At 38.1% G+C, this 26,518-nt stretch overlaps 3 protein-coding genes across 8 annotated transcripts in view; 2 read left to right on the top strand and 1 right to left on the bottom strand.

Moving 5' to 3' along the window:
* col16a1 (collagen, type XVI, alpha 1) overlaps window positions 1–3,140 on the top strand; it is a 120,807-nt gene extending 117,667 nt beyond the window's left edge. For all 5 annotated transcript variants that reach the window (XM_073858264.1, XM_073858263.1, XM_073858261.1 and 2 more), the window contains 3 exons: window positions 781–957; window positions 1,046–1,123; window positions 1,207–3,140. In XM_073858264.1, coding sequence (XP_073714365.1) covers window positions 781–957; window positions 1,046–1,123; window positions 1,207–1,403 — 452 coding nt within the window. In that variant the 3' untranslated portion in view covers window positions 1,404–3,140. The remainder of the gene's footprint in view (window positions 1–780; window positions 958–1,045; window positions 1,124–1,206) is intronic.
* A 1,002-nt stretch (window positions 3,141–4,142) lies between these two features.
* col9a2 (procollagen, type IX, alpha 2) overlaps window positions 4,143–26,518 on the bottom strand; it is a 23,813-nt gene continuing 1,437 nt past the window's right edge. The window contains exons 2-32 of the mRNA XM_073858258.1: window positions 21,408–21,619; window positions 20,314–20,388; window positions 19,495–19,530; window positions 19,309–19,371; window positions 18,651–18,704; window positions 18,091–18,126; window positions 17,818–17,841; window positions 16,039–16,092; window positions 15,775–15,828; window positions 15,450–15,500; window positions 14,715–14,771; window positions 14,500–14,553; window positions 13,420–13,473; window positions 13,194–13,247; window positions 12,785–12,838; window positions 11,953–12,006; window positions 11,789–11,842; window positions 11,649–11,702; window positions 11,326–11,379; window positions 10,841–10,885; window positions 10,545–10,730; window positions 10,408–10,461; window positions 10,208–10,279; window positions 9,739–9,774; window positions 9,564–9,608; window positions 9,442–9,474; window positions 7,956–8,102; window positions 6,498–6,552; window positions 5,762–5,948; window positions 5,575–5,654; window positions 4,143–5,382 (exon numbers count right to left, since the gene is read on the bottom strand). Coding sequence (XP_073714359.1) covers window positions 5,177–5,382; window positions 5,575–5,654; window positions 5,762–5,948; window positions 6,498–6,552; window positions 7,956–8,102; window positions 9,442–9,474; window positions 9,564–9,608; window positions 9,739–9,774; window positions 10,208–10,279; window positions 10,408–10,461; window positions 10,545–10,730; window positions 10,841–10,885; window positions 11,326–11,379; window positions 11,649–11,702; window positions 11,789–11,842; window positions 11,953–12,006; window positions 12,785–12,838; window positions 13,194–13,247; window positions 13,420–13,473; window positions 14,500–14,553; window positions 14,715–14,771; window positions 15,450–15,500; window positions 15,775–15,828; window positions 16,039–16,092; window positions 17,818–17,841; window positions 18,091–18,126; window positions 18,651–18,704; window positions 19,309–19,371; window positions 19,495–19,530; window positions 20,314–20,388; window positions 21,408–21,479 — 2,154 coding nt within the window. The 5' untranslated portion in view covers window positions 21,480–21,619 and the 3' untranslated portion in view covers window positions 4,143–5,176. The remainder of the gene's footprint in view (window positions 5,383–5,574; window positions 5,655–5,761; window positions 5,949–6,497; window positions 6,553–7,955; window positions 8,103–9,441; window positions 9,475–9,563; window positions 9,609–9,738; window positions 9,775–10,207; window positions 10,280–10,407; window positions 10,462–10,544; window positions 10,731–10,840; window positions 10,886–11,325; window positions 11,380–11,648; window positions 11,703–11,788; window positions 11,843–11,952; window positions 12,007–12,784; window positions 12,839–13,193; window positions 13,248–13,419; window positions 13,474–14,499; window positions 14,554–14,714; window positions 14,772–15,449; window positions 15,501–15,774; window positions 15,829–16,038; window positions 16,093–17,817; window positions 17,842–18,090; window positions 18,127–18,650; window positions 18,705–19,308; window positions 19,372–19,494; window positions 19,531–20,313; window positions 20,389–21,407; window positions 21,620–26,518) is intronic.
* smap2 (small ArfGAP2) overlaps window positions 23,464–26,518 on the top strand; it is a 20,875-nt gene continuing 17,820 nt past the window's right edge. The window contains exon 1 of one of the 2 annotated variants that reach the window (XM_055219859.2): window positions 23,464–24,105. In XM_055219859.2, coding sequence (XP_055075834.2) covers window positions 24,003–24,105 — 103 coding nt within the window. In that variant the 5' untranslated portion in view covers window positions 23,464–24,002. Of the gene's footprint in view, window positions 24,106–24,286; window positions 24,368–26,518 lie in introns of those variants that run through there. The other variant, XM_055219861.2, reaches the window with a different exon arrangement.

The raw sequence follows: 26,518 nt of genomic DNA, 5'->3' as shown, positions 1-26,518 counted from the left end.
ACCAACCCGGACCCTTCTGTTGTTTTGAAAGCTGGACCCGGAACCGACCCGGACCCGTCTATTATTTAAAAGCTGGACCCGAACCCGTCCAGGAAGGCACATTCCTTATGTCCAAGAAAGTTCCATGTTATTCCTCTCTTGACGATTGAAATGCTTAATGCTTATTCCAGCTTTAAAAGTCCACTTTACAGTCATGGTGATTAATAACGCAGTTTTACATTTGTTGTTTATCGGGTCAACTTGCTAAATAATTTATACTGTTTGCCCATTTGGATTATAATAACAATTGATCATTCAGTGCCATGGCTGCTTTTGTTAGCTTTACTTCTTTGCTATCATCTCTGTGCTCTTTGAGCAGAGTCACGAAAACTTTAGATATAACAGCAAGAGTTCGGGTCCCGGGTCTTCAGGTCTCGGGTCTTCCGTGTAGACCTCTACTTTGGTTACACGCGTGGATACTGCCTACCAGCGGTCTGCATGTGTGTTTGGACGTCGACGCGAACAACGACGCAGAAGTATAAATGAAAACCGATGCGTAACCTACGCCGTCGCGGCTACACCATAGGACCTACGCACAACTATAATGAGACCTTAAGGCCTGAATAGAAACTTGGACTAGTATGTAACCATCCAAAACACTGTAGCAGACACCTAGTAACCTCTAGTAACACTCTGACAATTACCCAAAACAGCTCAGCAAAGGAACTGTATTGCAATATTTGTTAACATTTTTCACGTCATAAGTTTGCTATTCATTCCGAAGTAAATGCATTTTTGCAGAACGCATGGGCTACTACATGTCACGAATGCAGATGCCTGTGGAGATGGTTGCATCCCCTGGACGACCAGGGCCACCAGGAAAAGATGGAAGTCCAGGAATTCAAGGCCCCCCAGGGATGCCAGGTCGCTCTGGACAGATTGGCCGTGAGGGAAGACAGGGACCCATGGGCCCACCCGGTGAGAGGAAATCATGTGCTAATGTTCCCCTACTCCTGTATGTTTAGTCTTCCACAATGATGGTTTACTGATTTGTATGTGTCTCCAGGTGCCCCCGGTGTGAAGGGAGAGAAAGGAGATAAGGGAATCGGGGAGATGGGAGACAGCGGGCCTCCAGGAGCTCCAGGTTTGACTCCAAAATGTTTTTAAAGTCATCTTAAAGTCTCAAAACATCTTGCTTAGATAACATTGTCATTTTGACACTTTCAGGTGTTCCTGGCCCCCCTGGTTACGGTAAAATGGGACCACCAGGTTCTTCTGGTCAGCAGGGCATCCCTGGGGTTCCCGGACCTCCAGGTCCCTCCGGAACAAAGGGCAAGGATGGTCGCTGTCAACCGTCAGACTGTATGAGTATGCCTGTGGAGTACAACCCCAAAGGCCCTCATTCCAAAGGTCCAATGTACTAGAAGAGCTTGTGAGAAGGTTTATGAGAAGTAAAATATGGAGGATGAAACTCAAAGTTTGACATTTTCACCTGCTAAGGCTTCTGGAAAACCAAAGGATTTATGTGCGTTTCTTTAACCATGAGCAGACCACTGATGCCAGGCCAACTCACTGGTTCATCACTAAATGGGACATTTATAAATTATTGTCTGCTGTTGAACTAGTAAGGAAAGGCGTGTGTTTTTACCACTATAATCGATTCAACGTTTTAAACGAAGTGCCTGAACCCATGCTTCATAAAATTTATTTTAAACAAATTGAAGACACTTAGATTCAGTAGATAGTTTTAATTTTTACACACACTACATCCCTGTATTGGTTTTTATATTCAATATTGGTGCCCAGATTTTAAAAAAATCAGTATTTTCTTTAAATATTTTGAGGTCCAACTAAAAATATTATTTAATTTTGACACTTCATGTCAGTCTTTAATGAACTTCATAATCTATTAAAGCAATTTTCTGGGTTGAATACAATTTAAGGTGTATCAGCAGCATTCATTTTTATTTTAATTCGTACCTCAGTTTGTTAAAAAAATACATTTATAATGAAAATGGCAAGTGTTTTTTTTCATTTGACAGATTTTATCAATCTTTTTTAATGTGGAACTCGACAGAATGCCATTGATGCTATTGATAGATATTACCTTGTATTAAACCTGGAACATATTACGAATATCTTTGGGAGATTTTGGCAGCTGCTACTTGGCAAAGACAGTGTGGCATAAATATACACAACCTGTTTCATTGAATAGTTCCTTTCTCCATTTGATGACCTAAATAATGTTAATTATTCAAAATGAACTTTCCCAAGGGCTTGTGTTGTACATATTCATATTTATACTTAATGGCTTTGTATTTTATTAATTCACGTCAGCATGGCAGCCCTTGTTATTACCACTTTGTCTCAAATATTTTGGAATATTGTGAAATGATGTAAGCTCTCCACCAAATTGTTGTTCTGTAAAGGTGGGTTTTATATGAAATTTTGGGATGAAAAACATTTTTGTAAACTATCACGAGACATTTTATATTTTTATAAGAATATTTCAGTGACATCGATCATTTTTTAAGCTCTGTGATAACATCTCCTCCACCACTCTGGACTCTTAAACTTGAATATACTTAGTTTGATATACTGGTACTGTACAGGTGAACTACCATCATGTGCTTTAAGAACACTCTAATCTTAAAAATGCTTTGCTAGTCTGAAAAACAAACAAACATTAAATTCAGTGCCTTCACAGTTCATTTTTCATCCTCTCTAAAGCAAAATGGCTGCTCACTGATTGGCTGCCATTCAGCACTCTGCTGCGTCAGCCAATCTGATGCTTTCATCCTCTGCACTTATATCCTCTCTTCTTCCTCTCTATACTTTCTCTCTGTGTGAGTGTGAATGTGTGTGCTTGCGGATGTAGAAAGATTGTGCATCCATATCAGGAGGTTAACTTTGTTAGAGCTGAAAAATGTCTGGGTCAGCAGCAGAATTAAAATGTCTTGAATATACAGTATGCGGTTTTCAAGGTCATGAAGTGGACGATGTGAGCATACAAATTTTATATCAGCCTTTCAAGCTTTTATTTATCCCAGTTTTCCACCCATTCCCATCATCATGCATCTTATCAGAGCTGTTTGTGTCATTTGTGTGCAAATCCTTTTTTGAAGAGACTTAAGAGAAGCAATAAAAGTTCTGAAAGCAGAGTTATATTGACTTTTAATGGCAATATGATGTCTTATAAAGTTTAAGTATATTTAGTTTGTAACTGTAGAAACATATTTTTATTATTGCAAGGAAATCTTTGGTTGGTATAGTTATAGTGCCCCCAAATGTTATGTTATGAGTACACTGTACAAAAATTCCATAGAAATTGCAGTGTTGCTTGCAGCTGGTTGCCGGTAACTTACCGTGGATTTGAATGTATATTATTTACTAGCAACATTTTGTTCAAATTAAATGAACATTAAACATTAACAAGTCTTTGTCTTTACAGAGTAAAACTAAAATAACAGCATCAGGCAAAGCATTATGGGAAACAAAATCTGAAGCAAAAAACTGAAATTAAGGTTAATGATGATTTCTGATTCCCGGTATGCTTTGCATGAGGGTGTTGTTGTATGGTTTTGTTCTGTAAAGATAAAGACTTGTTAATATTTAAAATGTATTTGACATTGAACAAACTCTTACCAGTAAATAACATAAATTTAAATCTACGGTAAGTTACCGGCAACCAGCTGCAGGTAACACTGTAATTTGGACAGATTTTTTACAGTGTACCTGTAAATATTTTTAAAAATATATAAAACAATACCAAATATAGCCTACACTGTAAAAATTCCTTGTTGCACTTAAATTTAATTTTTTTTTATTAATTTGAACATACAATTAAATTCAACTTTCTTGACTAGTTGATATAAATTATAAATTATAAAAATTAAGTCAAATCAACTTAAGCTAATATAACTTTATATTTTTAAGTTATAGTATCTCATAAAAAGAAAAATTGTATTTTACTGGTGACGATGTGCATTTCAAAGTAAAAAATTAGCTTGTCTCATACAAAATAAAGGAAATACTGTAACCATATTGATCAGAATACACTTCCTTCTGGAACTCTGAAAATTATTGCTTAAGCAATAATGGGCCAGACTTGGCAGTACATGGTTGTCTGTTGTATTTCTTGCCCAAAAAATGGGGTGAAATAATATCAGTTTTGTTTGAAAATACAAATTATTTTAATTACTAACAATTTTGTATTACAATGTCCTTGTTTTCTTTAATATGTTCATGATGCAGAACATTGCGTTTTACAAAACGTTCCTTTTTATTGATTTGGGTAAATCTGAACAACCAGGCAAAAAAAAAGAGTTTACAGAACAATAAATAGTAAATAATCAGTTCTCTATTGTTATGAACATAACACATCAGCTTGGTAAAGTGGCATACAGGTGTGTAATTTACCAAAAAGTCGGAGCATTATAGTTTGTAGTTAGATCTTGAATGCAGATTAAAGTCGTTATCTTTGGATCCCTGTTTTATATTCTAAACCACCTTGTTCATACAAAATTAATACACATTTACAAAGATTTACAGCATGGAAACAAGAATAAATTCAAGAACAGACCGCCATCCCACCCAGAATAAAATATCAAAGGTATTTTTGTTTACGGCAGAGGCAGATACAGTACAAACAGGGACATGATGTGCATGTGAGGTAACTCGAGTCGTGGAAGCAGATCTCTGAAGTTAGTTAATATTATTAATGAATGGTGTAGACTAGCTTTTGATAGTCGTTTATTGCCGTAATTACAGGGGAATTGTTTGGCACTTGCTTGGGGCCTTGCTTGCAACCTTACTTTGAAAACAAAAACTAAAAACAGCACCTTTGAATAGCATTCGACAGTTCTTCTAGTCCTGGGCACAACATGGTGATGATGATGTCATCTGTGATGTCACTGACAGTGTTCTCACATCTAGTGTGTGGTGGTGACAGAGCAGCCGCAACTAACATTGGCAATACAAAACTCGCCTCCGGTAGATGTCATCAAATAATACAATCCTAATACATACAAACAGACCCAATGCCAGGCAAAAGCTGTTCCCTCCCCCTCACAATGGTGTCCAAAGAAGAGAAGGCCTATGTTTCATTCTTCCCATGCTTTCCTCTATATCTCCCCTCTTTCTTTCTTCATGCTTTTCTCTTTTACAGATGTTCTTGTGTCCCAGTAGAGGGCTTGATTTAAGTGGACGGGCCCTTGACTGTTCCTGCCTCCTGTAGTCTAGGAGAAGTATAGGCAGAGGCCGCCAAACATGCAGCTGCTTCACAGAATCCAGGGAGACCAGGATGACCGACCTTTCCGGGACGGCCCGGTTCACCCGGTACACCCTGTGGTCCTCTCTCACCTGGCTTACCATCTCGCGCCACACCATCCAGACCTGGAGGACCTGTGAGAGACCATGACAAACCCCATTCAGATATATTGATAAACTTGAGTATAAGCATTTTGAATGCATTAATAATTGGTATGCTGGGTATACAGTCAATAAATATACTCAATAAAGTTTGAACACAAACTGTGTGCTATGGTAAAAATGTAAAGTACACCATAATGCTAAAGACTGTGCTTCTAAACTTGCCTTGCAGTCCAGGTGGACCCGGTTGGCCAGGGTGTGGTCGACCGGGATCTCCTCTGTCTCCCTTGGCACCCCTCTTCCCTGTAAGACACATCATGGCCAGATGGATAAAGATGAGGTTTTATTGTTGTCTCTTAGCATTTACTAAGAGCGACAACTCAATTTGGAAGACATGCGGAAATGCTTCCCTTTAAGGCCAATGTTGCCGATCTGTCCTGCGGCCCCGATTATGCCGGGGATTCCACGGGCACCAGTTAGTCCATGAGGCCCCTGAGGTCCCGGGGGTCCTGGTGGTCCAGGAGGACCTGGGGGTCCCATCACACCTGCTCCTCCCAGCACTGCCCTCTTAGCGCTCACTGCCACTGCAGATAACTTCTCTATCAGAAAATGAGAACGACATGAAGATGGTAAGCTTGCAGTGCAAGGATCTCATCAGGTGGGTAAATATCATTAGGATAACATAGAGCCGGACAACAGTGTCAGACAATGATCTGCCGACTGGTTCAGTAAAATCTTTACATCTAATCGAAAATGAGAAAAGTCTATCTGTGGGTATGTATGTTTAAACGATGTGCGTTTGCAATAGCAGGCAGGGGATAATACTGTGAATAGTTGGAGCCAGCAGAGGTTATCATGGGTCACCATAGCAAAACAGATGACCAGAGAGCAGAGATGGACCATGGAAGTCAATTTTGAGGGGAAGATAACTAAGCGCTGACTGCACTGTCTGCGGTGTTTGGCAAGAAAGCTGTCTCTGAGGAGCGATGAGTTTCACGGTAATACATTTCTATGGAGGAAATGTGCTGCTTGCTTTTAGCTCTATAGATTACAACTGCCCTCTTTTTGACACACTGATTGCAGCCAATTTCAATCTCAGCTGTGGGTAATATCCTGTTTTTATGGAAAGAACAATGATTGTTACTCACCTTGAAGCATCTTCAGGACAACTTCGATGATGTGCTGATCGGATGTGTCGCGACCCTGGAAAATGGAATCAAAGGAGAGGCATAGCAATGAGGAATGTGAAACGCATAATTAAAGTAATGAAAAAAAAAAAGTCTATCCGCCTCATCCATGAGTTTGCAATATATTCTGCAAGGATTATATTGTGCTGAGTACTGCATGGCAACTTTGTCTGTCTATGTCTGTCTATCCGACTCTGTCTATCTGTCTATCTATGGCTGCCGGCCTGCCTGCTTGCCTTTCTGTCTGTCTACGTCTGTCTGACTGTGTCTGTCTATGACTGTCTGTCTGTCTGTCTGTCTGTCTACGTCTGTCTGACTGTGTCTGTCTATGACTGTCTGTCTGTCTGTCTGTCTGTCTTTGTCTGCCTATCTGACTCTGTCTGTCTGTCTGTCTGTCTATCTAACTGTGTCTGTTTGTCTGTCTATGTCTGTTTGTCTTTGTCTGCCTATCTGACTCTGTCTGTCTGTCTGTCTGTCTATCTGACTGTGTCTGGCTATCTCTGGCTGCCAGCCTGCTTGCTTGCCTTTCTGTCTGTCTACGTCTGTCTGACTGTGTCTGTCTGTACGACTGTCTGACTGACTGTGTCTGTCTGTCTGTCTGTCTGTGTCTGTCTATATAAATGTGTCTGTCTGTCTGTCTGTCTGTCTGTCTGTCTGTCTGTCTGTCTGTCTATCCATCTATCTATTTATCTTTTTAAGCTTGCCTTTCTGTCTTTCTACGTCTGTCTGACTATGTCTGTCTGTCTGTCTGTCTGACTGACTGTGTCTGTCTATGACTGTCTCAGTCTATCTGTCTGTCTGTCTGTCTGTCTAGTTGTGTCTGTCTATCTGACTGTGTCTGTCTGTCTATCTGACTGTGTCTGTCTGTCTATCTATGTCTGCTGGCCTGCTTGCTTGCCTGTCTGTCTGTTTATGTCTGCTTGCTTGCCTTTCTGTCTCTGTCTGTCTGTCTATGTCTGCCAGCCTGCTTGCCTGCCTGCCTTTCTATCTGTCTGTCTGTCTGTATGTCTGTATGTCTGTATGTCTGTCTGTCTGTCTGTCTGTCTACATCCTCTTTCACACAGTAATTTTGGTAAATTACCATGAATTTACCAGAATGACTTTACCAGTAAATACAAAAAATGTGCTGTTCACACACGCAGTGACGTTCCGTCTTTTTACCAGTAAGACATCATTCACACATCAGTATCAAAATAACAGTAAACTCAGAGAGAAAGCAGAAGTTACCTCTAAACTGCTGCGCAGCAAGCTCAGGGTCATATTTGTAAACAATGTTGGGTAATGCCTTCATATGAACAGTCCGTATTTTATTTTTATTTATTTCATCCCATATCCTCAATTTTAAAGCAATGAAATTCATGCAGTGTAAGTGTGCACTTAGAGTAGGTAACACCTATAGTGAAGGTGCTGGACACTCACAGCTGATCCCTGTAGTCCTGGCATGCCTGGAACACCTCTTTCTCCTGCATTGCCGCGTGGACCAGGTAGGCCTGGGGGACCCTGATCTCCTGGTTTGCCAGGATCTCCAGCGGGGCCGTTGTACCCTGGATCACCAGTCACACCTTCCTGTGAGAGGGGATGCAAATATAAAAATCATTGATTGATGTTTGAATCAATGACCTGGATTGCCCGAGAGGATCATGTGCAGGGTAAACACAATGCATTATAATAAAGTCAGAATGTAAAATTTCTGTGCTACTTGCACCACCAAAGGAATATAAAAAAATGCATTTGGTAATGTTTCTTATGGCAATGATGTGGTGTTCTGTGTGGTTTCCAGTAGGGATGGGTGATAATTTGCATGTGATTGTCATTGCGCATCTCGTCAGTGAAGCCTGTCTCTTGATTAGAAATAAATCGCCATCAGCTGCTTTCACATGGAACGGCATCCACTAGGCTACGTTTACACGTGGGCGGCTATTTTCATAAACGGACATTTCAACCTCTCCGGTTTCAAAAATAAAATTGTGCACACATGTCAAGAGAAGCTCAAGGCCACATAAGCCAATCACCGGCAGCGCTGGTGGTGACGCGGACTGGTTCTTCGTGTTGGTTGGAGGAGTTGTTGCAGTAGGTGTTCGATGACGTCAAAATACAGCGAGAGCGATTCAAACTTAGACCTCTACGTGTGATTTTTCAACTCGCTCTCGCGGTACGTTGAAATATCCACCTGTCAGTTCTTGCACACTTCAGTCGCACACATGTAAAATTTCTGACCTCCAAGCACTCGTCTCTGCTCCTCGACATAATGGAGCAGCTGTATTTGCAAATAGAAACACATGAAACGAGTTTGCACGAAGATAAATGTGATCATGGAAGCGTTCAGAGTAGCAAAGGTAAACATATGTCGCACTTTTGACGTAGGTGCGAGCTCTGGCGCATACTGTGACGTTGGCCGCCTAAACATCCGTTTGTCTTAGTTTACATGCAAGCGTGCAAACAAAGGTTTTCAAAATATCCACTTTGGCAGTTTTTAGAAAGAATCGACAAAGCCGTAGTTCACTGACAATCGGGGCAATTTCGCATTAATTATCGCAGACTTATTGCCTGCGATATGTATGCGATATGGCCCAGCTTGTCAGTGAACTACGGCTCTGTGTAGTAAATGCCGCTCCATCTGAAAGCAGCTGATTTACTTCTAATCACAGAACCGTCTTCATCGATGAGATGCGCATGATATCGCATGCAAATTATTGCCCAGCCCTAGTTTCCAGGGTGTTTCTAGACAGGAACTTATGATGTTTTGATCTATAGCGGAATATTTTATTGACAAAAATTACACTCTTCACTTTTATGGTGCCATTATCCCATCCTGCACATTTACAAAGCAAACCACCAAAACTGACTGTATAACCACACTGTGCATTTTTCTTTGAATTAATTGTAGTCTTGACTGTGTCCTTACCTGACCTTTAGGACCAGGCTCACCAGATTGTCCCTGTTAGATGAAGACAGACAGTTTTAAAATGAACAGTAGTGAAACCTGTTGAATTTATTAAAAGTCTCCAAACTCCAGCTTTTATTTACCTTCTCTCCCTTTTCTCCAGCCAGACCCTCTACACCAGGATCGCCCTATAAAAGACATGTAAAATCCATTAGTGTCACCCAAGACGGTATTTGTTTTTATGATATGTGCTATGATATACAGTTTCCATTTCACTCCATAAAAATGTGTATGTCATTTGTCTGAGAGTCTACTCACGATGTCTCCCTTCTCTCCCACTTTGCCTTGGAATCCCTATGGGAAAATGCAATTGTACATCAGATAGTCTCAGTGTCAGCCTTAATGGGTAAGGCACTACGAATTTATTATAGGCAATATCTTACTTTACCTTATATTCTCAAAGCAGTATAAATCAATTGCCTTTTACCACTAATATTCAATGTATTAAACGGCAAGGACATTGAAGATTAAAGGACAACAAACATTAAAGTGTCTATAAGAGGGCATTTTGTATTAGATTGAGGGGAATTATTTTAAAACATGGACATGAATTACAGAGTTAAGGAGATGTGCTCTACTGCAAATACTCAAAAATATAATGAGTGAAGAGTGCAGCCACGTGGTTATACTTCAGTACTGCACCACTTTAAATAATGGATGTTCGGTGGTTGTCTCTCTTTTCTTTTCATTGTCTATGTCTCTGCGCTTATACATTAAAGACACAAACCTTGTCACCCTTAGTTCCAGGTAGACCTTGAGGCCCTGGGATGCCCATTGGCCCTCTCTCTCCTTTACTTCCCTGTGAAAGGAAATACAATGGGTGAAGGTAACGTAAAATGTTAAGGATGGGACAACATGTGATCTACTTTACTGTTGTGGCCAATTTACTGTTAACTAAATGTAGTGTTTATTGAAAAAATAACTTACCGGTAAACCAGTAATTCCAGTAAGCCCAACTGGTCCTCGTTCACCCCTGTCACCCTATGAGAAAACATGAGACAGTAAGATAGCAAATGTTTTCCGATGTTAATGAAATGATTTTCCAGTAAAGCCGGAAATCCCACCTTTGGCCCTGGGACTCCCTCCATCCCAGCTTCACCTGGAAGCCCAGGCTCTCCTTGAGGAACAGAAGAGGAGAGACAAACATGAGATGCTGAAGAGCCAAAAAAATACATTTTGATTGTGATGTGACATACTTGAGGTCCGGGAGGTCCTTGCATTCCCATCAGGCCCCTGGGTCCTTGGTCACCCTAATCACAAAGTGTACAGTAAATGCTTGAAAGAGCAGAATGAACCAGTGACCAGATCTTTAAGTATTCGCCAAAAACATCAACCACATAAGAAATGTTTGTGATCTCACCTTAACCCCTATTTCACCCTTGGCTCCAGGCATACCAGGTAAACCCTACAAAATGTGAAAAATAGCATGAAGAATAAATGGAGTGACCCATGTAGACCTCCATGAGGGGCTTCATGTCTTTTCCCCATATCAGATCAAGGCTGCAATAACTCATCCTGTGAGCGTGAGCTTCTGTATTATGCTTTGCACAGGTTCGTTGTGATGTTTTGTATCATAACCAGCATGCTCCATTACTCCAGTCGTCAGTCAGATTTGATGATGATGAATTGTTAGCACAAGCAATTTCAAGGTGGTTTAAGAAACGGGGAATGTCACACCGAGAATATACAGTAGCCAGAAATACCTACTTAACAATGGTTTTGGGTGTGTCCTACACTAGAAACGTGTGTTTCTTAAAAGATTGTGTGCTTTTTCTCATCTAATGCTGTCAACTGGATTAGAAGGGAAAATGAATTATGAAATATATGGGAAAATAATGCACTTACCGGATCTCCCTGGTTACCAGGAGCTCCAGGTCTGCCATTTTGTCCTGCAGCCCCCTACAGACAAACATACGAGAGTGGTATTTATGAATCCATTATATTAATATAGAGTCTGTCTAGAATACTCAATTGTGATTGGCTGATTGCAGCATTTGCGAAGTGGCCGTACAGTCAGACAGTCATTAGCAGAATATGAACTCCTCTGGGTGATGCAAGCTGTACATTATTTTATACATATGTCACGAATCTCCTTGAATAATGATGACTGCGGTACAAACTGATTTAAGAGCTTTTAGTTTGATGGACTGAAGAATAACCATCCATACCTTTATTCCGGGGATGCCAGGTGTGCCGTCTTTTCCATCAATACCTGGAAGACCCTGACAATAAACATTAAACAGAATATTAAAAACATACATTCCAGAGATCAACAGTTTTAATAGATAGTAATAGGAGTTTTCCTAACATTTTCTCCTTTCTTTCCAACAACTCCCTGAGGACCACGTATGCCACGATCTCCCTACAACAAAACAACAGTAATTGCTTAATATAAGCATTGCTAATAAATTGATAAATAGGTGGACAGATAAATGGCTGGATGAGAAAGATAACTCAATTGTTGACACTTACCAAGTCACCTTTCTGTCCAGAGTTTCCAGGTGGTCCTTGAGGACCCTCCTCACCCTGCATTGCAATTCAAGCTTCATTATTTCGTCGTCTTATGACAATTATGAGAATGAAATAGATGGGTCAAAGTTAAAAAAAACTTGTTTTAAAAGCACGCATTAGGTTTATTTCAATGTACATAGTGTATTTATGTTAACTCGATGCAATAAAAAAATTACATTTGCACCATTTTTATGAAAGTTAAGACTGAATGGACCCGAAAATGTCAAATGGTGTAACCGCCAGTTGTGCAAAAGAATGAAAAATATTAAATATTTTATCCACCTTGATGGCATATAAGCGTAATCTTCAAAAAGAATTTTTTTTTTAAATATCATTGTATTAGTTATATCTAAATGTAAATTTTAATGCGTTTTTGTAATATTTGTGCTGACATATGCTGAAAACAGCTCTGTTTTCTAAATAATCTTTGAGAAATTATGTAAAAATGTGTGTAAAAAATCATATTACACTAAACTAGATGTTTATATTTTATTCCACATTTTTTGATGAATATATTTATATTTTCATTTAAAAAAATACTAGCTACACTAATTGACACAGACAGGTTACACCACATTGACATTTTTGCAATTATCCCCCAAATATTCTTTCAAAATGAAATAAAACTAGAAATTTTAGACTTGGTCCTTAAAAAAGAGAATGTATGCAAGTAATCTGCGAATTTATTTAGAAATTTTAACTCTTTTACATTTAATTGAACCATACGGACACAAAATAATTAATGCCACGTCATTCAGCGACTCAGATACAAACAACAAGCACACAGACTTACAGGGCGTCCAGGGATGCCAATTGGTCCAGCAATGCCTTTATAACCACGTGGTCCCTGTGATAGAGCAAATCACTTTTAGTTTTAGACAAAGTGCAACACACATAATCATAATTATGCATTTTTATTACTGATATTTGCTCGTTTCTGATGTGTCCTGTATAGCTCATTTCTAGAGAGCATTGCATTAGTAGCACAAAAGGTCATGGGTTCGAACCCAGGGAACACACTGAGTAAAAATGTATACCTTGAAATTTGCTTTGGATAAAAGTGTATGCAGCTTCTATGAAGTTCTGCAGTGTTTGCGAACAACTTTCTCATAATGCAATGTGAATGATTAACTACAGTATAAACAGTTTTGTGATAAGGCTAAAATATACAAAAATATTATTAAAACTGATGAGTGACTTACCATCTCACCTTTGGGTCCCACCATTCCAGGATATCCTCTCAAACCCTGAGGACCCTAAATAGATTGTGGTAGACACAGATATTTAATTCAACAAGCGATCTTAGAAAATACATTGCATTTGCACATAAAATTACTTGCCATATATATAACAGCATCACAGACAAAATGTTAAATGGCTGATAGCTATTAACAAAAAGCCAACCAAAAAAAGAAATAAATACATTACTGGAGGGCCTGGTATTCCTTGTTCGCCAGAGATTCCGACATTACCCTTCAGACCCTAACAATGAGAATACAAGAATGAGAAAAATCCTTGAAAAATAAATAGTTTTTTTGTGTTTGTTTATTCCAGCATCTATGGCTAGAACTGAATAATACATCCATACACGCACACACACATTTGGGGAGAGGCAAGTTGGCATCTGCAATTCACCTAACTTCCATATTTTTTCTCATTGGGAAAAAACAGAGTACCAACAGTTAATCCACACTGAAACAGGGAGAACATGCAAACTCCACACAGAAAGGCCACCTGACCTAGCCAGATCCGGGGGCCTTCTTGCTGTTAGGCAACAATGCTACCCGGTGAGCCACAAAAATTAATAATCTGCAGGGTAGATTTAGTAATTCCAGACAAAACATGATGCTGATAAAATGTATAGACAAAGTGTGAAATGTAAATGACCTTATTATCAATTTTATTATTTTGGAACATTGTATTTGTCTTCGTTTTTGTATTTCACTAATTTTTAATATGCATAACAAATTCGGTTATGCAGCCCTTTAAAGATGAGTGTCCTGAATTTGATTGTAGATCTTAAAGTCATGCAACACTTCTCAAAGACTCAAAACTTTGGCAGTCATCCTCCGCATTACTCTCAAATCCGCTCAGTCCCTGTAGTACATTCTAATGTCCTTGTAGGGCTAATTATGTCTGATTAATTCACAGCGCAGTACTGCCCGGTACCTGCCGGCCCGCATTTCCTTTCATCTGGGTCAACGTGTTCCATCTGAGCCTTGCACCCAGATTAGTGGCACTTATATGTCTTCCGGGGCTTCATTAGCACATAATCCTGCTCTGCTCATGGACTATCTGTGAGTGCGTGTCTGAGAGAGATAACTGGGATCTCATTGCATGTTTATTTTGACTACAAATTCAGCATATTTTGTTCTCTGAATGTCGGATATTGTGTGGTACTGGACAAATCTATGATGTTTGATGCAGCATGCAAGCACAAATATAGCTTAATAAATAGATGAAAAAATATTAAAAATATTTGATCAATCATCAGACAGAAAAGCATACCACATTTCCAATGCTTCCTGAATCTCCCAAAACCCCAGCACGACCCTTATGGCCCTATAAGAAAAAAAATTAAATTTCTTCTAGCAAGTGCAGGTGCATTATCCCACAAACATTTTATTTATAGTCTCTATTAAGCTGTGATTATGTATTATCCTCAAACAAATTAGTTTTAAATGTTATCGTACTCACATCTACCAAAATAATTTATTACTAACCTTCACTCCATGTAGCCCCTGTGGACCCTTCGGCCCAGGTGGACAGTTGGTTGGACACTAAAACACAGAGCGGTTACACCATATTAAAAGATACAAAACTCATAGCTTTTACAGGACACTGTCTAGACAATCGCTGTCAGATCAATTCAGTTCAAGCCATCATAGCTGAGTGAAAAAAAGTGCAATAAGGGTTTGGATTTTTTCCTCATAGTCTGACCAGAAGCCTCTAATTACAGTAAATGGAAGATAGGGATTGATCCAGACAGTAAACGGCTCCAGCTGGGCACTGTGCTGGAGAAAAACCAGTCAACCAGACTGCCATGTGACCGCCTCAATACTGAGCAGACTCCTGGCAGGCTGGCGGCAGATCACAGCACTGGGACGTACACTGGATCGTGATCCAGAGAGGTGTTAATGGGCAAAGCCTTTGATGAAACCCATTTACTGGAGCTCATTAAGAAAATCTATGAACACAAGATCAATAAGGGGTGGGAGAGATCTAACGGGGTGAGCAGAGAGGAACACTAAATACAGATAGGGTCAGAATCAGCTGAAAGGACAAAACATAAGTTGAAAGCCAAAAATGAAATTGCATTAATGGTAATGGTAGTCATTTTAGGGAATAAATCAAAGCAATTTGTACGAAGGGGAAAGCAATGCAAGGGAAAAAGTATGAATTGTGTTGGATTATTATGTGTATTGATTATGTAAAGTTACAAAGAGGATATACTGTACCTGGAAGTCAGCACTGCCTTCCTCCGGGCCCAGAAACTTTCCTGGTGGACCCTAAAAACGAGATGGATGTAAACTGAAGAAGTGGATCTCAAGATTTAAAAAAAATATATAACAAACAGAGAGTTTATTTATTATGAAGTAAAAAGTTGAAACATTTCCAAACGGGTGCCTTCAAGAAATAAATTGGACTGAAATGAGCAGAAAATGAAATGCCAAAACAGGCAGTAAAGTCTGACAGATTTATTAGCCCTAGACTTTATTCACAGAATTATATTTAAGAAATCTGCATTTCATAGTGAGGAAATGAAATATTACTGTAACTTACAGGTTTGCCATGAGGGCCGGGTAATCCTGGAGGTCCAGGATTTCCCAAAACGCCCTGTGTGATGCAAAATTGAATGGAGACATCAGGTCAGTTGTCCATTTATTTACACAGGAAAAATACATTTTGTGAGGGTTTCTCTGTTACCCCTAGCATATTTTTTATTACTCATATAGGCTAGTAAAACATTGTGAACCATAAATGAACAAATACAATTGATTAATAATGTTACATATGTCTTTTATGAAGTTTTAGAGTGAGACTCACTTTTGGTCCAGTAGACCCAATTTGTCCAGGAAGACCAATGGGACCCGGTGCTCCCTGTAAAAAATAAATGCTTGTTTATTAATATCAGACATACAAACCTATGAATAAAAACCTCTGTGGGCTAAATTCCAGAGAGAAATCTGAATTGCAAAAGCATTTAGTAAGTAAAAAATAGTTTTTCTAATAAATAAGCATACTTTGTGATACTCACCAAACTACAAGTGAGGAAATGTTGTCAGATTTGACAAATTAATTTATAATGCAGGATACACATTGATTCATTATTATGGACCCTAACTGTTTTTTTTCTTCATATCATTTTAAACAAAATGTATTCCCTCCTCCGTGGCGACTTTCCTTTTTCCATTTTAACCCCTCCCCTAAAATCATCATTCTGCTATGAAACACCCACTTTCACAATCCAATCCATAGACATTAGCCGTTTCCCAATGTCAAGGATACTTCCTTGGCAGGACTAGTCCTTACAAGTCACTTCCTTCAAAGGCTAGGCGAGACTCCTTTTATGAATTCAGAGAACACGTTAATGGAACAGGCTAGCAAGTGCACGTCATTGCGTCATTGCGTGTTTGAAAGGTGTGCTTTCGGTGCTGCACGCATAGGATTGTGGGTGATTTCAGCGCGTGAAGAGCGCGAAGGATACACATATGCATCCTTTCCTGTATATGAGATATTTATCGAACGAAGGACTCAGTCCTTGGCTGAAATTTCGAGGATCCTCGACATTGGAACAGTCCTTCGACGGACGGAAATTCTGGCTTCCGAGGATCCTTCCTTGACATTGAGAAACGGTTATTATATACGTAGACGTCTCATAATGTGCTGGAGCATATCCATCGTCGCCGCCATATTGGTTGGGTCTCCTCACTCTACGCTATAGCACCACCAGGGGCGTAGCACAAGGTCCCGGGCTCTATGTATAGGCAGTCCTGATGCCCCCCCCCCATTTTTCCTCTAAAAAAGACATTTCAACCGCATCGCAGGAGTTTGCGCTCCACCAAACGCTCAACTAACATAAACAAAATGCACGTGCGGATGGACTTAACTATTTGGCACATTAGGAAGGGGTGGGACCACTAGACTTTAAAATAGTTTTTACTTATACAAAATGTAGTCAGTCAAACAGTTATTCAGCCAATACACTAACTTTACATTTCATCTGACATTCATTATGAAATTTAATTAGGAAATGAAAATATCTAGGTAAAATAAAATATATTCCAGACTTTTCAAGGCCCCTCTCTCCCCTTGGGGCTATGGTAATCAGTACTGGTTTTACCCCCAGTCCGACGCCCCTGACCAGAGTCAATCAAAGTCAACGGAGAGCGAGCAACTATGCCTGTATTTTGTGTATCTGTATGGTTGCAACCGACACAGTATTGATATCAGATCGCATTGGAGTACCTTTCACAAGTAAGATTGAACAATAATTTTGGTTATTTTACCATTATTAATATTATGTCATCGTAACTTACGTTACGTGTAACCAAAAAGGGTAAAAATCCGGTAAAAATTTGTGGAGTTATGACTATTGCAGTTGGGGATACACCTTCCTCAGTTGAAATAAATGCAGGTGGGCACATTAGGGACCCATCCAAGATGGCGGCCATGCTGATACATCAGCTCCAATAGGCAGTGTCAGTCTATGAGGCGTCTACGTATATAATGATCCAATCAACTCCTAAAGCCCCACCCAACATTTCTTTGAGTTAAATATCCTGCAACACACAGAAATACATCAGATTCACCGTGGTTACTTACAGGAAGTCCAGGCAGTCCAGGTCCCTAAAGACAGAAATAAAACAAGATTAGCAACAGATTTTATGAATAGCATTAGCACACTTTGGTACTGTATATTGCACTTTGCATCATAAACAAAACATGAAATGAAAATCTGAAGTTATGGCAAGTCATGGAAAATAATGTGTCTTTTCCTTGTTATACAGCTCCATCTACTGACTAGCTTAAATCACTACAAGTGGTGGTCTTAAAGTGAGGATTATTTCTTGTCTATCTAATAAAATAAGTACTTACAGGTGGTCCTGATGGTCCACTAGGCCCTTGTTTACCCTGTGAAAATCAATATATAATTATGGAGAATTAGTTGCATCCCATTTATTATCCACATCAGAAATGACTGAGAAGAATATATGTTATATATGCTATTTTATATATACGAACTCAGAAATAAAGGTACAAAAATTGTCACTGGAACAGTACTCTTTCAAAAAGCTACACATTTGTACCCAAAGAGAGCTTATTTGTACATATTGCATATTATGTACATAGGTACATATTGGCAGTTCAAAGATACATATTTGTACCTAAATAGGACCTTTTTTTTAATGGTAGCTTTGTATCTTTATTTTTGACAGTGTATCCATGTTTGTTATTCATATTATTCATTATACTTTTCAGTTCACTCTAGTGACTTCTTTAACATCAAATCATATTTTCTTAGCCATTTTTGCCAGTTGTATGGAAAAATATGCAGTGTTTTGTATTGGTTGGCCAAATGACAAATCCTATGACTTAAATATTATGTAAACTCCATACCTCTATAAAGATGATTTTTATTATTAATATTTCTTTACCTTTGGTCCAGGATTACCACGTGGACCCCTCTCACCTTTAGCCCCAATCAAACCCTGGAGAGATGACAGAGGGTAAATGTTAATGATAAAGTAAATGTTCAGAATAATAAAACAATAATTATGAAATTATTTACTTAGTCGTGTTAACATATGAAATGTTTGTTGATTCAAGCAAAAGATTTATATTGTTAATGATTATAACTTAAAGGAGTAGTCCACTTTATAGATGGGGCCCATTGACTTACCATAGTATTTGTTTCCTACTATAAAAAGTCAATGGACCCCATCTCTAAAGTGGACTACTCCTTTAATGTGAAAATTTTCTGGTATCAAATGCATGGTTTGCTGCTCAAATACATGTGACTAACAATCCAGTGACTCGTTGACATTTCCGGTTCAAAAGAAAAACACAAGACTAGCATTCCAGAGTAGATTAACTGGTAAATCCAATAAAGAAGGTTTGTTGCTTATCATGTGACTATGAAAGTCTTTTTCTCACTCCTAACATTTTATGAGAACCTAACCAAATAATACAATGAAATTTGTATTGGAATGACATTTATTGTATCACAACCAAACACTATTTGAAATTTTAATGTGAATTATGGCTGATCTATAAAATTATGACAAGATGATTTATAAGTTTTAGATGTCTCACATCAATACCGTCCTCCCCTGGAGCTCCATCAGGACCAGGCTCACCCGATTCCCCCTTTTGACCCTGTAAAGTGGTTCACAAATGATTATTGAAAAATATCAAACACTCTGTCTTTATGTGTGTCTCTAGAAAAATAATGGAAGTACTGTAGTAATGTATAGCATGCATAATTGATCAACTACTTACAGGTGGGCCAGGGGGTCCGGGAGGGCCCTTCTCACCCTGTAGATAGTAAAACAAAACAAGTTTGAGAGTGACATAAAGTGAAAGGACAGATCATACATCACGTAATTCATAGCAAAGACGATCACTAAATGCCATCTGGAATGCTGTTAATAATTTAAAACATTATCCTGAATCCTGAACAATAGCAGGTGTTATATACACAGAATAACATTATATTACAAAAATAATTCACATAATCAATTAATTTAGCCATTGCTAAATCATGCTGGCATGTACTGTATGTTATTAACAAATCAAATAAAAAATGAATTAAGATACTGATGGTCATTTATGTTGAAATCATATACATGGCTCCACCCACAAACAAGCTCCTCCCAAATCTTGATGGTTTTTATAGGATCAAATTCCATAGAGATTGCATATATATTTTTGGATAAATATTGTTATATTGTCGATTCTTTCTACCCCTGCTCTGCATGTCTGTATAACTCTTGGAGAGATCCTCATATCAGTCTAGGTTTTTGTTCTCTATGCTGTGAGATGCTCTTGTTGTATATTCATCATACTTAATCCTGTTGGGATTTAAATGCTAACTTCAAATATCTCAAATAACTAACAATATCATCCAGCAGCTTTCTTAACAGGAAAAGGGGCTTCTTCTAACAGAACCCTTTTGTGTTATTATTTATATTTCATACGCCCTCTGTTGGCAAGATTTTAGTATTGCAGATGAGAGTGGGGCCCATGAAACTAGGTGCACAATGGTCGTCTTTATACCACCTCAACCTGTGGTACAGGCAAGCGGCTCAAATACTCACCATCAATACCGTCGGCACCAGGAATTCCTGCGGGGCCAGGGGGACCAATGGGGCCCGGTTGTCCTGGTGGGCCAGTCTAAAATGAAATGCACACACACAGTTTTTGTTTCTTTTCTGATAAAACATTATATTGCATTTAAATATCTTGGACAATCATTGGAATAGCAAAAGAAAAAGATTTTTAACATTCATTATGCTTATTTGTTTTTATAAATGTTGTACAATATAGAGTCTGTGAATGTGATCAAAAAAATAAACTCAAGTCTAAAAGTGCTAAAGTGTACTCCTGCATCAGGCTGGGTAGCCTATATTTACTCAAACCCTCTTTTATTTAGTATTCGAGATAAGTGTATTTTCATTTTTTAGTTTATTAAATGGTTGACTCTGAGTAGGCCCAATGACAACACAAAAATGATAATGTCCTTGCATTGGACCCTTTGAAATAGGCTGCATGCAGACTCTGGGTTTAATGTTGTCTTTTCAGATATAACAAGTATGTGTTATTCTGCCGAGAGAAGTTTTAGGTTCTGTGTTTTATTTGAATAGGAATCTCAACAGTGCATTTTCAAAGGGCTCTTTGTTGTCTGTGTTTCTCTCTGGTCTCTGTTTATTTGCCTGGTCTACAATTTCTCCTTTACATTGTATGCTGTTAAGTCAGACTTGATTTACTTACAGCATTTTACTTTTTAAATGGCATTGTTTACAGTTAAAATGAAATAAAATGACTGCATTGGCTAAATTCCACGTCTTCTGCATCTAAAATAAACTTTATACACTTTATACAGCATCTAACCACTTTGGCAAGTTTTTGGAAGAGAAATAAAATAAAATCCATAAACATGTCCTCTACCAAGCTTTTCAACTAGTTGCATAAACTTTATCATAATATTTTATTTAGCTTGTTAAATGCACTACATTTGTTACCAGCTTGACTGAAAATTCAATTCTGTGCATAATAAATCACTTGGGCAACAAACGTTTACAAAATTTACCAACCAACAAGTGAATCCTCTTAAACCTTTTGGAATCCACCAAATTACAAGACATTATAACAGCATTATAACAGCAAAAAGCAGAAGCCAGTGCCAAACTCACCACTTGAGCCAGGGCCAAGCACAGTGCCTGCAACAGGACCAAGCTTTTGAGGATGTTGAAGTATCCAGCCATCCCGAAAAATCGGCTCTAATCTAGTTACTCCTCAAAAATCCAAGTGGTTCCCTCACACCTTTACCACCCTCTTTCCCGGCTTCTCAGCCCAGGATGGTGGATCCAGGGAAACGAAAGGTGTGTGTATGTGAGTATGTGTGCTGTCCAGGACAGGGAAGAACAACACAGTGAAAGGCACTGAGGGGTGGAATGAAGGAGGTGTAACCCAGTCCTACAACCAGCCCCTGAGAACTCAGGGAGCTCAGAAGGCCCAGCACACAGAGGACCCAAATAGACCTGAGGAGACATCACCAGCAAAGGAGGCGGAGCCTGTTGCTGATTGTCCATTCATGTTTTGTCAACCAACAGAACCCTAGAAAGCCAATTGGATGCAGCTGCCTTTGCGTGTTTCACACGCGTCCATACCAAATTCCTGAGCAGAATGTACAGTATGTGTACACAGAAAATCTAGGAGTTGTTTTAGTGATAGACTGTACACATATATATTTGGGTCAATGACGTGACAGTAACTATTTTGTGTATGTATGGTTCAATTAAATGTAAAAGGGTTAAAATTTCAAAATAAATTTGCATATTACTTGCATTCCTTTTTTTTTTTTTTTTTTTTTTGAGGACCAAGTCTAAAATATCTTTTTTTTTCATTTTTAAAGAATATTTGGGGGACAATTGCAAAAATGTCAATGTGGTGTAACCGGTCTGTGTCTATTATTTGTGTAACTAGTATTTTTTTTTATTAAAATATATTCATTAAAAAACATGGAATAAAATATAATCATCTAGTTTAGTGTAATATGATTTTTCACACACATTTTTAAATTATTTGTCAAAGATTATTTGGAAAACAGAGCTGTTTTCAGCATATGTCAGGACAAATATTACAAAAACATATTAAAATGTATATTTCGAATAGTGCTTGGCATTTGCTTGTGTAATTATTATGTATATAAACACACACACATTCATGTATGTATTTAAGAAACATTTACATGTTTATATATATTTATGTATATTTTTATATATTATATAAAACAATACATAAATAAACATTTTCTTAAAATTTTACACACAACACAAACTCATATATTATGCAAAAAATACTTTTATTTTGTATGAGATTAATCTAGATTAATCTATGCCCAGCCCTAATTTCGAAATATCTAATAAAATGATATTATAATTTTTTTTTTTTTTGATGATCACGCTTACATGCCATCAAGGTAGATAAAATATTTAATATTTATCATTCTTTGGCATAATTGGCGGTTACACCAATTGACATTTTCAGGTCGATTCAGTCTTAACTTTCATAAAAATGGTGCAAATGTTATTTTTATTGCATAAAATTAATATAAATACACTATGTGCATTAAAAAAGACCTGATGCATGCTTTTAAAACAAGTTTTAAAAGATTTTTGAATTTCTCAACTTGCCAAACCGTTTTTGTCACTTACCCATTTACCAGCAATATACAAAGTCCTCAAAAGAGTCCGGACAGGCCACAATTTAAAATAAATGATTATTATTAAATTTGATAACAAAATGATAGACGTTAAATGGTCTTTATGTTAAATGGTCTCTCATGAATATAAATAAATGCAAAATATTAAATATTTGCATTAATATAATATAATATAATATAATATAATATAATATAATATAATATAATATAATATAATATAATATAATATAATATAATATAATATAATATAATATAATATAATATAATATAATATAATATAATTATATACAAAACAGTTTTGTAATAGATATAGAAATCCATTTGGGCTTTAAGTTTGTTGTTTATTTAAAGCATGTTTTGCACATCTAAACTTTGTTTGAACAGAGAGTTAATGAACGCCCAGGTGCGTATGAAAAATAATTTATTGTCATTAACAAAAAGCACAACAAAACGCAAGCGCTGTTTGGATGTACGCATTGCCGCATCAACCCCGCAGGAGGGCGCTATTTCCTCAAACTCTATGAAGCACAAAGCAATTGTAATTCACATCATTTATCAGCAGCAAACATCACGACCGCAGTTGTTCACCTGATGTTGGATTTTGTTGTGTTGCCTTTTAGATGTTGAATATTGTAAACAGCGAATGAATTCCGACCACAAAAATACACAACATATTCACTGCGGTAACGGGGAGCGGAAACAGGAAAGCGCGGCTGAGATGTGTTATTATACTGAAGAAGTGTAGCGCGCGTGTACGTGCTGGATGTTTTTCTGATACTGCGAGGGGAAAAGTTGGAGAGCAGCAGGGAATATTGTCTTCTTTTTAACGTGATACGTGGTTTTTAAACAACCATTATTTTTACTTCCTGGTGAGCTCAGTTGCTGTAGTACTCCAGATTGTTTGCCCTCCTCATCTGCAGCCTGTCAGCCGGCTGTGACAGTCAGCGGTTTGTTTTCCGGTGACCGGTAACGTTATATAAATATCATTAAAGCTCACATTTAACAGCCTTACTGCAGACCGTTTTTTTACAATACACGGGTATTGACGTGAGAGACTGTGAAGATGACGGGTAAATCTGTTAAAGACATTGACCGCTATCAGACTGTTCTCACATCCCTGCTCGCGCTAGAGGAAAACAAGTTTTGCGCTGATTGTCACGCTAAAGGTAAGATTCATGTTCATTTCCTATCTGTTTTTATCGATGATAATCGGTTATCGCAACAATTTGATATAGATACGGCTTAAAATTGAGTTTATTGTGTAGTTATGTTCAAGGTTTGGGGCAGTGGTCGACATGAATGAAATGTAATTGAATGAACGGCAGGCCCCGAGTGTTTTTTTTACAGCAGTTCGGTTGCTGTGGTGATGTCAGCATCGCTCGTGGTCGAATGTTTTCACGTCATCGCCCATGTGCAGGTGCTGTGCAGGTGCGTGGACACCGGCTGAACGTCACTGTATTAAACGTAGGCTACTTAAAAAACACCACGAGATATAATAACATGCGGAAGTACAAACATTGATGCACAAAGCTTTTAAATTGTGAGCGTACTGTAGGAGTGTTTTGACTTCATCGTACACGTGCAGGTGCACAGGTGCGTGAACACTGGGACATCAGTGGATTAAAACGTGATTTATAGGCTACCTCACAGAATATAACTTTAACATGCGGATGTAAAACATTATAGCACACAACTTTTAAGGCGTGGGGGCATTTTGACGTCCCCAGGCTTCTGCAGGTGCCATGCAGGTGCGTGACGTCAATGATTTGAAAAGTACTTCATAAACCCCACAACATAACAAACGTTATTTGAAAGCCAAGAGCGTGGCACTGTGTGGTTAATGTGACATCATCAACCATGTGCACCCAAACTCTGCATGACGTCATAAAACGTACCTGATAAACCCTAAAAAATACATTACTGTACATGCTTAAGTACAAACATTAATGCACTTTTAAGCCAAAAGCGTCGGATAATTAGAATGTTCAGTTGAGTCACACATTTGCAGAAGTCTGTACTTCTGTAAACTATTTCCTGTTTCAGGAAACCTGTTCTATTTATTTTTTTGTTTTACTTTCTTTAAAGCAGCAGTATTGATTGGGAAGTTTCAAAACGGTACTGAGGTTGCTTGAGAAGTTGGGGTTAAATTGCACATGTGTTACAAAACATTGCACAAAATGTCAACGAACACTCTGATTCTGCTTATCAAAGAGTTTATGTTGACTGACTTCTCTTTTTGACCTCAAGCCAACAAGACACAGTTCTGCCCTTCTCATTATTCTGCCATTGGTCAGATGTAATCCCCAGATCTTTCTGATCTACTGATCTGGCTGGATAAAGTCTCTTTCTGAGCACTGACAAACGCTCCAATACTTTATATTAGAAACACATGCTTGGAGAGGACCCAAAACTTCTCATGTCTTTAGTCAGCCATGTTCTTGTTTGTCTTTGCAGTGAATCCGGTCCTATTTGAATGTTCTGTTACCTGCTTTGAAAATGTCATTTGGCGGTTACATATATTTTTAGCCTAATGCACGTATGTTGATGCCCTACAGAGAAAAAGTGTGAGCAGTACAGGCACAGGACTTCTTCTTTGGAAATGTGAACAATACCACGAGAGTAGAAACGGCGTGGCCAATCTGGCCATATGTTTGCAAAACCTTCATTCTGTTGTGACTCCGTGCCAGCCAATCAAATTGCAGGGCTGATGTATTATTACTAGATAAAGAGAAACAATAGGTCACAATGGTCAACCAACTGGTTGTGTCATGTGATGCAGTTTGCACATGCAATATAGCCTTTGCGCGCACTAAAAAAAGAAGGAATGTTTTATGTTGACACCATAGCGGAAATTATTTTAATGGTTTAATGGCATTCATTCAGCAATGCATTAGCACAGTAAGCATTAGTACTACAGGTTTACTTAACAGGCCATTGTTGATGTTTGTGCAAAAATATTGCATTAAGACTAGGCTTGGGTATTGGTAAAATCATTTGTTATATAAACAGTAAATGAATTATCGTCATGCTATTTAAAAGTCTGCTATCAGCCTTAAAGGTGCAATCAATATTTTTTGCTAAAACGTTTTATATAGCACTTAAAAAATAAGAAAACATGAGCTGGAGACTCACTTGTGTATAACTTTCTTTCTAACATAACACTCCCATAGTTGTACTACTTTTCACACCTTCCAGTGACACAAAATCTAATTAGCAACTTGTAGATGTCTTGTAAAGACATGGTTTAATGCACAGAGATGCTATATTACTTTATGAACTAGAACACTAGCACATGAGCTTCATGAGTTTCCTTTCTGTTGGTTTGTGCTAAATAAGAAAAAATATTTTAGTTAATAAACAACCCAATGTGATAGACAAGGTGTTGTATAACCATGCCTGTCCAAACAGTAAATGTTTGCATTTGTGTCAGTGACAAAAACGGTTTGGCAAGATGAAAAATAAAAAAATCTTTTTAAAAACTTGTTTTGAAAGCACGCATCAGGTTTATTTCAATGCAATGTGTATTTATGTTAATTTTATGCAATTAAAAATTGCATTTGCACCATTTTTATGAAAGTT

The sequence above is a fragment of the Misgurnus anguillicaudatus genome, chromosome 20 (assembly GCF_027580225.2).
Source record: "Misgurnus anguillicaudatus chromosome 20, ASM2758022v2, whole genome shotgun sequence".
Classification (NCBI taxonomy): Eukaryota; Metazoa; Chordata; class Actinopteri; order Cypriniformes; family Cobitidae; genus Misgurnus; species Misgurnus anguillicaudatus.
This window is presented reverse-complemented; position numbering and strand designations above follow the sequence as displayed.